Source organism: Lampetra fluviatilis, chromosome 18 (assembly GCF_964198595.1).
Source record: "Lampetra fluviatilis chromosome 18, kcLamFluv1.1, whole genome shotgun sequence".
Lineage (NCBI taxonomy): Eukaryota > Metazoa > Chordata > Hyperoartia > Petromyzontiformes > Petromyzontidae > Lampetra > Lampetra fluviatilis.
In genome coordinates this window covers 4,693,133-4,707,450 of record NC_136292.1, presented here as the reverse complement: position 1 = coordinate 4,707,450, position 14,318 = coordinate 4,693,133, and the positions used below count along the sequence as shown (strand labels likewise).

The window sequence follows — 14,318 nt, the reverse complement described above, 5'->3', positions numbered from 1 at the left end:
CTGGTAGGCCTGAGCCGACGGTGTATATTCCTTGTTATTAAGTCGAAGAAAAATTGGATGTTGGCCAGGTGGCTCTGGTGTCAGAGTGTTGAGCTGGCAATTGCTGATATCCTGGGTTCAAATTCGAACGGTCATATACGATTCAACCAAGGTTTGTAGTGAGTTTCATGCTCTCAACCAGCAAACCAATGATGGTCTAAAAAAATACACAACTTCATTACATTTAGCCTGATTCCAAGAACACAGGATGAGATGTTACTATCCTTTGTGCAAGCACTTCCAAGAGTTCATGAAAAGTGAGCCTGGTGAAATTTGGGGAGCGCATCGTACATTTAGCCTGCACTTAATTTGGCTAAGATTCCAGCTCTTAGAATGAAAAACGTCAGTTTGACTATCATGCAACGAACAACACTCTGTGACCGTGTGGGTGGGAAAGTGCTTCCCCCTACTGTGTGGCATCAGGGGATCGCTTGAATACACCTGAGCGTTAGCTTTGTGACATTTGCTTCCCAGGCAGGCTGTTCTCGATCACAGAAAGTTTGCGCTGCTCTGCGCAGAATCCGAATGGATTCTTCGTCTTGTAACACGGTGGCCAGTGGCACGATAGTGATCTAATTGCAAAAAAGATCCTCCCCCTAAAGATCCCCCGCCCCAAGTCTCCGTGGCAGAGGAACTTTCCCACCAAGTGGCATTCGCTGGGTGTGGCGAGTTTAACACGGAGGCTTTTGCCACCAACAACATTCATAATAAAGTTTTGCTTTGGGTTAGATCGCGTAAATTAAAATGTGTCGATATTTAAGGCCGAAACAGGGGGACTTCTGCATAATTTTGGCAAATCGCCTGACGAAACTGGTTGTAATGTACCAGCCGAAACGTCGTACTCGCATTGTAAATGGTTGTTGGTTTATTGTCCACCACACCGGTGTGCTGAAGCAGTAACTAAATTGGCACGTTTTGTTTACGTGACAAACCTTACTGATTGGCTGTGTGGGATGGTGGCGGATGTAACGGGGTGACCCTGGCTGCTTATATTGCACCTCTGGCCGGTGAGGCGGGTGTCCTGCTGCTCCTCCGTGACTCCTAGGAAAGTGTGGCCTGTGAAGATGCCCAAGGAGCACCCGCGTGGACGTACTGCCCTGTTGTTTTTGTCCGCCCAATGTTGGATGAGGACCTTATTATGCAGTGCTTGTCCCGGGGATTATTTGACCATACTTCAGCACCCACTGGTCCGTGTGGATTGGTCAAGGCAGTAAGCAGGGATGCGGGAGCGTCACTGTGGCAAGATGTTAACTATGTCGCCCGGTATACAGGAGGTCGTGGGTTCGATCCAGACCCTGACACCTGCTGTATATTTGGAGTTTGCATGTTATCCCCATCGTCGCGTGGATTTTTCTCCTGGTCTCCTCTGGATTTCCCCTCCACATTTTAGAATCAACATGCATTTAGATTGTTTGGCTGCTATACATTTGCACGTGAAAAGCCACTTCGAGCTATCATTTGTGGCCAGGTCGCTTCTGAAAAAGAGCCGTATAGCTCAGTGGGCCTTACCTGGTGAAATTTAAAATAGTTTTGTTTAATTCGGGGCGCCGCGCGCTATGTTGGCAATAGTAGCCTCTGAACAATGCGCCCAGAATGGGGCCGATCTCGTCAAGATTCCGGAAGCTAAGTAGAATTGAGTCTCGGTATTGCTTGGATGGGTGACCATCATGCATAAAACAGGTGTTGTAGGCTGCTGTGGTGAAAAGTGTAACATCTGATTTTAATTGCTGTCATGCAGGAATTGTGCGGCAGTTAGAACTCCCACCAAAAACATGTTTCTCCCAGACTGAAGTTCATTACCAATATATATTTTCTATACATGTCCAATAATGAAAACAATGTCATTTCTGATTACAGTGGAATGGCATACGGAATGGAACATTTGTTTATTTATTTAAAGCTTTCGTGACTGCAGGGATTCATATTCTTGGTTCTTTCGGTAAAGTCACGTAGAAGGGAAAAAAAATAATATTTGTTTTTATTATTTTATTATTTCCCTTCTACGTGACTTTACCGAAAGAACCAAGAATATTTGTTAATTGTTTTAGGAAATTAGGGAGTCGGAATGTGCATGAAGAGTTCCCGAGCAAATGTAAAATAGAATAATAAGAATCCTACAATCCCGGCTGTGGGAGGGGGGGGACAAAGCAGAGAGTGTAAGCAATGGTGTGTGCGCTGTGCGAGTGCAGTCCTTGTTTTGGGGTGCTCACCGTGGCGAGATGTTAACTACTTCGCCTGGTATACAGGAGGTCATGGGTTAAATTCCTACATTGACGCATGTACATTTGGAGTTTGCATGTTCTCCCCGTGGTCCTGGGGATTTTTCTCCGGGTCCCCCGGTTTTTTCTCTCCACATTGAGAAACGTGCGTTTAAGAGTATCTGTCTGCTGTTAATTTCCACGCGATAAGCCACTTCGTTGAGCTATCAATTGTGATAACCAAGTCGCTTCTTAAAAAAAATAGCTATATAGCTCAGTGGGCCTTACCTGCTAAAATAAAAAGTTGTTTTTAGTTTAGTTTGTCATCACAAGAACGGTTGCTTACTCCACAACGTGTGAACCCATACACCTGTGTGGGTGGCCAACAGATACACAGATTTATTTTTGCCCTGATGGTGAACTCCGTTTCTGTGAAGACACCTCCCCAAGCTGCATCTCCATTAGCGAGATGGCAACACTACCTGACCCTGGGTTTTCAAGCATTGCCGCCACCCATCGAGCTACACGCGCCACTAAGCACAACCGCATGAGCTTTAAAAAGGCAGAGGTCGCGACCTCTCCTGACGTACAGGGCTGCAGGGGAGGGAGGGTGGGTGCCATTACCCGTGACCCTGGCAGTTATGGGATGGAGGTCAGTCATGCGGCCAACCATTGATTTTGACCTGGAAAAACTTGTAATTTATTTTTTTCTGGACATCGCTGCATTTCCCCCACTCAATGGATGCTGCCAAAAATCGACTGCCTTTGTCCTGTCTCTGAGCTGAGGTTTTTTTTTTAGTCGTCAAAAATTTTTTCCCGGTTCTTCATCCGTTTCTAACAACAAAGCCAAAGTGTCATGCGAGATATGGCTGACATTCTCGTTGGTGACACGGGGGTTAAAGGTTAGTGAGAACATGCCATTATTTTGTGGTACAAAAAATGATTAAGAAACGTATCGTAAAAAAAAATGTGTGGGTGATGAGGAGGCTCAGGCGTCAGAGTACCGAGCCGAGACGACTTGAGATTTTTTTAAATTCTGAATTTGGGCAGGCACCCGTGAACAAACCGGGTCCTCAATTGCAACGCATTTATGGTCTGAGCACAATCAACATAGATTGCATAAAACGCCCTTTTCATAATCAGTTTGTTTTTTCGCTTCATTTGGCTCATGCCAGCTTTGAGAGTAAAAATAAAACACAATTGGTGTGCTTGATATACAATTAACACTCTTTGCAGATCATTCATATGTATACCTCCACTGTGGATAAATTGGCCCCATTGATAGTTACTTCGGAAGTAGTCCTATCACGTAATTTTTGCAGGGCTCTGGTCCGACAATGCGTTGATACATTTCTATCTGCAGAGTTGCAAATTGACGCTTTGTCTAATAAACACGACTGCAATAGCACAACCGGGTATATAAACTGAAGAAAATACAAGTATTTGATAAAAAAAAAATAGAGGTAGAAAAAAACCATCAGTATTGGCTGCAGTCGGTGCAATTCTCCAAAACTAAGAATCAGAATCGGATTATTGATTTAAACTGGAGGAATCCGATGAGGTAAAAAGCTCTTTTTCAAAGATGTCCAGTCGGTGCGGGTATGAACGTTACAACAAACAAAACAAAAACACGATGGGAGTGCAAAGTACAGGAAAGGTAAACAAATCACCCAAACATAAACAAATACATCACTAAACCATCCCCATCCTACCAGGCAAAGCCCACTGAGGTATTAACTGAACTCCGTTTAAGTTTGGGGGCGAAAACAAATTAATTTAATGGTGACATGCATCTCCTTCAGAGCGTTATTCACCTCGGAGTAGGCCTGGCACAAACCTTGCAGCTCCCTTATACTGTTGCAAAGTGCCTGTGAGTTTCCCCAGTAAAGTGTTACAATTATTACAAATTAACCTTCAAACGTGCCATGTACACGCGCGGGAAACAAAAATCCCTTCAATGCCACGCCGGAGTGAATTTCTCTTTTTAAATAAACACAAAAATAAACATGATCGAATATTCCTGAGAACCTATAAATCCGAAAAGCCTGAAAAAGTACAGATTATTTCTCCAGCGTCTTATCTGGGCTTAATTTGTGGAGATGGGATGAAACAAGATGAGGAATGAGCTAAATTAATATAATACCAGTGGCTATTTTGCAACATCTGTCGGTTAACATGCAGCAAGCATACGTTACTTAAGCATTTGTCTTTGGCACTTAAGTAAGATTTTATTCAGTTTAACACGTAGGCGTGAGGGCTTCACCATGCTTGCGAATTGCCCGATGATGCTGGATGTAATTACCAGCGAAACGTCGTACTAAAAAAAAAACTGTAAATGTTGTGGATTCACTCTTCAACACACCGGTGGGCTAAAGCAGTGAACTATTTGTCTTTTGTCAACGTGACACTTTTTTGCTCATTGGCCATGTCGGGTGGTGGAGGGTTACGACACATTTATAAATAACGCGATCTAACCCAAAAACGTTTATTATGAATAAGATGTTATTCTCATGTGTGCATCCTACAATCCTAGAATGGGAGTAACGCAGTGCTTAAAAAAAAAACAGACCGCTCTTTTTACAGAAGCCACCTATTCGAGACATGCGTAATAGGTGGCTCTAGTGTGTACAAACTGCTTACCGTTAATTCATATTTGTCTATAAAAAAACGCCATGATTTCGCGGGTACTATAACACATTATCGGCCACACGAACCCGTGACACGCTCTCACTGTGAAGTCATCGCCGGAGAATTGGCACTCCGCTACAGAGAATGCCTTATGAAGCATAAGTGACAAAAATGTGAAATGAAACACTGATGTAATATCCCGGAATGTGGTAACTCGGAATGACGAAATATTCGCATGAAGTGCCTCTTTAATTCTACTTATATATTTTCGTCACATCACTTTGGAAGCTAGCAGATGGTGCATGGGAGGAAAGGTGGAGGGGTGGGGGGGGATAAGAACATCCATGAATTACATTTAAAATATTTCACCGTGATGAATATAGTTTCCAAGGTTTACGTTAACGTTACGTGTCTAATGTGCTTCATAACGATCGCACCAAACACGTTCGGTACAGTTGTGCTACGTTGTGTGAAGCAGTTGTTTTAGGGATGTACGCACGCACACACAATGGAAATGTCAAGATTCGTATTCGAGTTTAAGAAAATTAATCTTTTTACATTTTAGTTTGAACAATGTAGACGGTCGTAAAAAAAAAATCCAATGATACTTTCATTAAAATATATTGTAAACATAATTTACGTTATATTGGCTCTTGTATCTTCCTCTGCATAATTAACTTTCATGTCGAAGCTAATTTAATTGTGAAATTAAATGATGAATTAAAGCGTATTAGCGTTAATTGTTTTTTTCTTTTTCCTTGGGTTACCCCAAGCTGTTGCTGGAATGGAAGGATCAGAGCTGGTGGAAATCTACATCTGCTTGCTTTGTGGTTATTTAAGACATTCCATTTAATTAGAATGTTTAGGCTGGAAATACTTAACTCCCATCATCATTATCAAATACTGCCTCATGTGCAGAAATATAACATGTTGTGAACTAACACTTTATGTAATGGCCATTATTTACACCAGAGAGATAGCGATGAAAACCCCCACTATCATCTGTCCTCTCTCTTTGCTTTTAAGAAGGTTCTTTGCCAAAAAATATCCTAATTAGATATATAAAATGTAATGTACACATGTACATACGTGTATGTACGTCGACATTATTTCACGCCGTACTTTGCCAACCGTGGATAATTGGAGGCACAGTGTGGGGGGTGGAGGGGGGGGGGCGATGAATGACACCTACGGAGATGAATGACACCCACGGAGATGAATGACACCGACGGAGATGGAGCGATGAGATCACGGGTTGGCTACGTATGGTGCAAAAGAAGTTCAGCACACAGTACATACATCGGCTAATGCAGGAAGCAGATGAATTGTGACATTGTGGAACCATGTTATATGGAAACTGTGGAGATGCCGACATCCAGCAAAGGATTGATCATAACTGCCGATTATTATTCTTCTGTTCCATTACCAAAAGACATGGCTCTGTTTCAGCAGGATCCCGTCCCGGTTTTTGCAGTCGTGCGTGTTGGTTGCTGCGTATTTTCAATTTGGGTAATTTGGACCGTAATGCCGGCTTACACGATGGCCTACGCTTGCGAATTGCATCACGGGATCTTTAACAACATCCACCGTGGAGCAGATGGTGTGTATGTTTATCGGTAATACACCCGGCATTGTGGCTAAGGGAGCGGGAGCCGGTTTTAAAACCGTGAACCTCTGAAACCCCCCCCACCCCCCACTTCCGCTAAGCCATGTCGCTGCCCCAGATGATAATAATTGCATGCATTCTCAGTTACAAATCTGCTTGCGGTTGATGATGTAGGACGTAAAGCAATAATTCACAGCTGGTGCCATTGCTGATGTTGCGTTTGAACTGGCAGGCGAAGATGCGTACCGCGAGAAGAGCCCCACCCGCTCAGGCACGTAGTTATGTCATTGATATATGTTTTGTACATTATTACGTTACGAAAACACGGCCACTGATTTATCTCCCCGTGTTTAAATGTTATCATAAGGAAAGACAATCGATAACTCATAAAAAAAAATACGTGCGGATTCGGGGACGCTGGCGTTTGGAGTATATTTGTCTTACATTGGCTTTCGCCTGATAGATGGGGGCTTTTTTTTGCATTTATATAATGCCAATCCTGCTCGCAATTTTTTGTCAGCAATTCATCACGAAATATTGCATTTTAGGCACGGTGACCTTTAGAATTATGGACAAATAATCATCGTTAATGAAATGCCTCGTGCATGTCGTACAAGATACAATATTTCGTGAGGAATCTCAGGGATGCCATTGATTGGCAGTTTAAATTGTGCGCATTGATTATATTTTATTCTGAATTTAATGCATCTTCTCAAACCTTTCCCTTCCAAATTAAATCATATAGCATTGATTTTTTAACCCGCTTTCTGTAAGATTGATTTTCATTTTTTTTGTCTATATAATTCAATTTGTGTGATTTTCCATGCACCCCCCCCACCCCCCCACCCCCAAGCGTGTTTCATACCACACATTCTATTTTTTTTATGAGCTTTGAAGTTACACGAATTCTGGAGAAAGACACAAAAAAAACCTGGCAATTAGTCGCGAAAAAACAGCTCATCAGAGACCCTAACGATAGGTTAACATCAGCAAACACTGCCATCTTGTGGAGATCCTTATTTCCAAGGGCACTTGGCTCTCCACGCGACACGTCCATGTTCACACGCAGCAGCTGCTGCTGCTACTGCTGCTACTGCTGCTGCTGCTACTGCTGCTGCTGCTACTGCTGCTGCTGCTACTGCTGCTGCTGCTACTGCTGCTGCTGCTACTGCTGCTGCTGCTACTGCTGCTGCTGCTACTGCTGCTGCTGCGTGTTCTTCTGATGTGAATGAAACGCTTGCGCGTGACAGCCTCTTTAGCCGCGAATTACTGGTGCTAGAAATGCACCGTGTGCTCTTTTCTGCGCGTGCCCTCTTCGTGCATTTAGTTATTGCGCCAAAGAGTCGTTAAGAACGGCAGGTCAAGATGTTCACAATAATTGTATTCGTGCATGATAAAGGGAAACATGAAAGTGCATCGTTGTCGACATTCCGCTGAATTGCAACTGCAGCTTAAGTTTTGCAGAGGTAATAATTTTTGGTCGCGATGAGCTTAGATTCACAAAGCGACGATGAACATGTCCTGTGGCTTTCTCTCCAGAGGTCGCCGGTTCGATTCAATATCCCGGTGCGACAGTTGAAACAATGGCGCAAGCTTCTGAATTCCCTGACCTCTGTTCAGCCAGCAGAATAATTGGGTGCACCACATTTCGTCAATCAGCAGGTCGCGTGTGGTGCGACAAAGCGTGGGTGTATTCACACCTCTCTCAAGGTGAAGGCGTCTGTGGCCAGCGTGGAAGAGAAGGCCAAATACTGTTCCGAGGAATTCGGTGGAGGCCCTTCGGCCAGATATTGTGTGAGCAAGCAATTGCAGGGCTGCCCCTTTAACTTTTACTGCCTGAACTCTGCACCTGCAGCACAAGAGCCGCCGAGTCTGGCATGAAAGCGTTGCTCTGGCGGAGGGGAAGGTAGTTTTTAACAACCCTTCCTGCTCGTAAGGAGACGATGATTAAGTGTGTGTGGTGTGAAGGGCTGATTCACAGATCACAAAGGCGCAGTGCTAAGTTACTTTCCTCGGATGACTCCAAAGAGCACTTCGCTGTTGATCAGTTGATAAAAGGTTGGGCACATATATGACAGAAAGTAAGGAATAGGTCTGTGTCGAATGACAGGGAAGTAGATGAGAGTTGAAGGGAGAGCGAGAACAAAGTGTGAGTGCGGAAATGGGCACCGTCGCTCTGTTTCCAAGCAGCTCAAAATATATTATTTTTGCTGTCAGGTGCCAAGCCATCCGCTTTTACAATCGGAGAACCCGCCTTGCATGTCTGCCTGGATGTGTATGTCTGGAGTGAGTACTGTTTGACCATTACTCGAGGTCTATGTCCAATGACCTGTTCATGTACATTAAAGAAAGACTTCTTCATTGTCAGCATCGGCCATGATCAATCCACTACTGGATTAAGGCCTCCACCCGCTGGTCCCCCCATCACAAAAAATATGTAGACATTATGAAAGCCGAGTACGTGGCCTTCTCTCACATTAAAATAAATGAACAGTTAAATTTCGATTTAAAGCTTTCGTGACTGCAGGGATTCATCTTCTTGGTTCTTTCGGTAAAGTCACGTAGAAGGGAAGTAATAAAATAACCTGAGGACGGCTGCTTGCGTTGTGGCCGAAACGTCGTGAGAATTATTTTATTATGTTGTATTTTTATTATTTTATTATTTCCCTTCTACGTGACTTTACCGAAAGAACCAAGAAGATAAATGAACAGGTCACATTCTGCTGCTGTGGCACAGAAAGTCAAAGCCAGTAAAAAAGATTCAGTTGAACACGGAGACTTTGGCGACCAATATCATCATTAATATTGGCATGTTCTGTTTAAGTGACACACATTCATAATGGGCTGTGTCAGGTGGTGGCGGGTTTAACGACATTATTTATATTTACGCGATCTAACCCCCCCCCCCCCAAAAAAAAAAACCTCTATTACAGTAAATAGAGTGCCTGATTAAACAAATGCTGCTGGAAAAAGCTGATGGGACGACATTACATGTTATTTTACACAGACATGGACCTCCTCTGTCTATTTTTGATGATGTAATGATTTTTTGGTAAGAACTACTGTTCTTGTATAATCAGAAATACGGGGCATGCAGTTTGAGAGTGGCTTGCGTGCAAGGCGCATCTGTATTTAAACTTATTGATTTGTATGCCATTGATTTTACTATTCACTCACAAATTCAAGCACAATTGTTTAAAGATTGCATAGCCCTAAACCCTATAAAGCTCGACTCTGCATGCAAATAATTTAAGTCTCTGCGTGTTTATGCATCTCAATATTTCCCAACAGCATTTCAGTGTCTTTATCTGAGTAAATAAATCACGAAATATGGTGAATATATTACATTTTTAAACAAACATATACTGCACCTAAAAATATACTGCGAATATATAATACATTTCAGTACTTCTGTTGAACATTATTTTAGGAACATATCACGTTAAAATCACCTGACTATGCCTCATCTTATCTGATTGTTAAAAGCTGAGAGGGTTAAGCCTGGTTAGTACTTGAATGGGAAACTGCCTGTGAATATCAGGTGTTGTAGGTTTGCAATATTATATCTATTTTTTTTTATCTCATCTATGTGGAGCTCTGAGATTGACCCAAAGTATCAGGTGAGTGCGAGTGTCTGGTCAAAGTGAGTTTCTGGTAAGTGGTGGGGTGGTGAGTTGGCACACTAGGTGGTCCAGCTGGTGCAGCTACCAGTCATCTCAGTCAGCCAACCCATGGCACCTGCTAGGTCTGTCCCGAGACCTCCTCCTGTCAGCGAGCCTTCGACATCTTCTTGGTAGAAGGGAAATAATATTATAATATTATTTCCCTTCTACGTGAAGATGAATCCCTGCAGTCACGAAAGCTTTAAATCGAAATTTTGAGCCTTCGACACTTCATGTGGCCTCAAAGTACACCTCGCCTGGCACAGGCGCCGTGGTGACGTCACCGTTACTTAGTGGCGAATGGCGGGTTATTGGTATTGGCTGGTGAGTAGCTGGTGGGTGTGAATGTCTGTTGAGTGTGAGTAGTGAGTGGTATCAAGTGAGTATTGTGTCTTTGGTGAGTGTCAGATGATGGACAGCTGAACATTAAGTGTCGTGTTACACCATCCATATGATGGGTTACCCTCTAGCAAAGCGCCTCCTCTGCAGTTATTTTAACACCATAGGGAACTTGCAAATCATCTGGTGTGCTGGAGCTAGACGAGGAATGTTGTATCATAAGAGTGAGAGCTGGCTACAATTTGGGGACGCCTTAATCCAGGAGTGGATAGCTCACGGCTGTTGATGATGATGACGATGGTGATGGTGATAATCACGATGAGGACGCTTTGTCCACAGGATCACCTGGCACAGGCTGACGTCACCGTGCCGCAGTGGGTCATTTACACCTCAATATTGTGGGCACGTGCACGCGGGTGCAGGAGGGGAGCGGTTAGTGCGCTGCGCCACGAACCCGACGACCCGAGTTCGAATCCCACTCACGGCCAACACCTGTGACGATCATTTGAACCCGTCCTGGGCCTCGACTCAGCCTAAAATGAGGACCTGGCGTGGTGTGTAAACGTCGCCACTCGGGAGACAAAGGTGGTCGGGCGTGGTGCTGGCCACCCGGGCCCTCGTGTGCCATCCCGGCCTTCATGGGCGCTCCTCGCTAACAGCACTTGCCCCAGCAGCAGTCCGTGACTGGCTATCTTTGTCGCTGTTTTTGTTTTGTGCGTGCGCGCGCGTGTGTCTGGCACCTTCGCATCCGCGCTCGATTTGCCCCGAGCGGCGCAAGGCGTCGTCCAGTAGGTCGGGCAGGCGGCCGTTGAGGTCGACGGAGGCCAGGCAGCCCTGGAAGCCGTCCCGTGACACCACCAGCTTGTGGAGGCCCGAGTAGTGTTCGCGGGGCAGCCCGCCCACGAACAGATCGCCTGTCACATGCGACGGCACAGAACGGGCAAGGGCAGGTCTATCGCAGCTGTAGGCCACTTGCTTCATCGACTCATACCGGTGCTCGATGTCAGAATAGGCCCATCTGGTGGGGTGGTGCTCTTAGGTTTTTTCGGTAAAGTCACGTAGGTAGAATAAATAAAAATAATAGAAATAATGATAGAAATAAAATAATAAATCACGACGTTTCGGAGGCAAACACAAGTCTCCGTCATCAGGTGGGACCGTCACAGCTAAATTTTACTGTATCAAGTGATGGGGTGGTGCTGTTGTGTTGTAATGTAAGTGTCTGGTTAGCAGTTGGAGGATTATAGATTTGAGCTGCGAGGTTGCTTTGAGATGGTAGCACACCCTTGGATTAATACCGCTGCAAAGTGGCGTTGCGGTTGTGCCGAGTGGCTCCATGATGTGTTTTCGGGTTGTCCCCGGCCTGACGTCTCCGTCCTGAAGAAGTCCCAAGTTTATTTTGTCTACCCAGGCGAAAACCCAAAGCGAGCGGGAGAGTCTCATTTGCAACGCTGACTTGGGTCACCAAATGATGAACGCAAAGCAAATGCAAATCGGAACAAAAACAACTGTGTGAGAAGGAAACCGGCACTAGTTGGACACACACGGTAAGGATGGACAACAACCAGTGCCGCATTATCCTAGTAGCAAAAGTAGCTACGTATGCTACGGGCCCCGCACTTTCAAGGGCCCCGCGCTAAACGCCTTCAAGCTATCAATTCAGGTTCAGTGATTCTGCACTTGCTCTATTACTACAGTACTATACTGCCTTTAACTTTTATGAACGACTGGGTGTTTAAGGTTAGCGATATGTCGTATTATCTGGCTGTATACAGTAGCAAATGAAAAAATACAATAACTTTACTATGCAAGTTAAAAATGTGTGTTTTAAAATGCATGTGTTTTTATTTTTATTTAGGGCCCCTTTATCACACAAGCTACAGGCCCCACACTAGCTTAATCCGGTACTGACAACAACAGGAAAATTAAAAGTGTGTTTTTTCGGGAAGGAACCGGACAGAGAAGAAGACCTAGCAGAGAACGGCTTTGACGACGACGACGTAAGAGATCGGTGCCAACAAGACCTGGCGCTACCTTGAGCAGATTGGCACGATGCAGAGGAAAGTGGCAACAAATGACGAAATGTGCAGTGGACACCGACTACGGGCCATCAGCCCATGGATCGTGATGATGACTGAAGAAGCTGTCAGCACTTGGAGTAAAACGTCGCACGTCATGCCGATCAATGCGCGGTACAACCAGAAAGCGCATATAAGAGCCACAGATTTGATGAATCTGTGAGAAGCTTTGAATGTTGTCCCCTCATATGCTTGGGTTGACCTCAGATTCTCCGTTTTCCTCCCCCACGTCAAACAAGCCATGAATGGTCGTTGCCGAACACCCCGATGTCTGACTCTCCTGCTTGAACACGAGCCCTGAGACTCACCGATGCATTCTTGGGGAAATAAACATCATTATTACATTTATTGAGTATTAAGGATAGCTGCACAATGTTTGTTGTTCGTTTTATTTTGCGCCGTTCATGCAAATTGCATCTCACCATCACACGTGCGACAGCAGCCAGGTGATGAGCCCCGGGACAACACTTGCCCAAGCTCTGTGGTCCTCTATACATTGAGTTGTTTTCAGCCAATTAATGCGACTGCACGTGGGAGAGGGGCAACGCTGTCAGACGTTACCGCCTTCTCCTGGCGATCCAGGGCCGGGCACCACCTGGACGTCCACGGGAAGGGAGTTTCACAACTTTCGTGTGATCCGCCCACCCTCGTCTCTCCAACAGTTGCTGGATTACAGGCGACCGCCGTCCCGGCTATGTGTTGATAGATTCGGAGCATTGCAATTCTGTGCGGATTGTCCCAGGTATCTTTAAGCACGGCTTATTGATGCTGGAGGCAACGGTGGTTGTCCTATAGAGCAGCGGTCCTCAACCTTTTTGGCACCAGGGACCGGTTTCGTGGAAGACATTTTTTTCACGGACCGGGGGGGGGGGGGGGGGGGAGGTCATCATTGGGTCTTTTTCCCCCTTTTCAAAGAAGCTCTCCAGCGACGTTTCTTTTTGACTCATTGTGGCTACTAGGGGTTAGCAGCTTGTGGGCTCACCAATACTGTGACTGAGACGAGTGCGCAGTGCGGGAAAGAGGCGCGGACGGAAGTGGTCAATAATAAAATAATGGGGGCGGGCCACGCGCGGACTAAAATAAGTGTCGGATTCTGACTTCTCATAAGGAGCGCGCAACCTAGACCCCTCGCGTGCGCAGTTGACAGTAGGGTTCGCGCTCTTATGAGAATCTAATGCCGCCACTGATCTGACAGGAGGCGGAGCTCAGACGGTAATGCGAGCGATGGGGAGCGGCTGTCAATACAGATGATGAAGCTTCGCTCGCCCACAGCTCATCTCCTGCTGTGCGGCCCGGTTCCTAACAGGCCACGGACTGGTACCGGTCCACGGCCCGGGGGTTGGGGACCCCTGCTATAGAGAGACTGCAGTTTTATTCGTGTTTCAAATGAAGCAGCTGCTTTACTGCTAAGCGATGGCATGGATATGGTCAAGGCTGCTCTGCCATTGCTTGTAAATATCCCAAAATTAAATAATTGGTGTTATTTTTGATGGCATTGATATGGGGCGGGTGCTCTACCTTTGCTTGTAAATATCCCAAAAAAATAATTGGTCAAATTCTTGATGGCATGGATATGGGACGGCTGCTCTACCTTTGCTTGTAAATATCCCAAAAAAATAATTGGTCAAATTCTTGATGGCATGGATATGGGACGGCTGCTCTACCTTTGCTTGTAAATATCCCAAAAAAATAATTGGTCAAATTCTTGATGGCATGGATATGGGACGGCTGCTCTACCTTTGCTTGTAAATATCCCAAAAAAATAATT

General features: G+C 45.2%; 1 protein-coding gene across 10 annotated transcripts in view; it reads right to left on the bottom strand.

Annotated features, from left to right (window-relative positions):
• The window catches only part of LOC144937111 (neurexin-1-like), a 392,794-nt gene that overhangs the window by 90,269 nt on the left and 288,207 nt on the right, over positions 1 to 14,318 (bottom strand). For all 10 annotated transcript variants that reach the window (XM_078864391.1, XM_078864394.1, XM_078864395.1 and 7 more), the window contains one exon: positions 11,213 to 11,386. In XM_078864391.1, the coding sequence (XP_078720517.1) occupies positions 11,213 to 11,386 (174 nt within the window). The remainder of the gene's footprint in view (positions 1 to 11,212; positions 11,387 to 14,318) is intronic.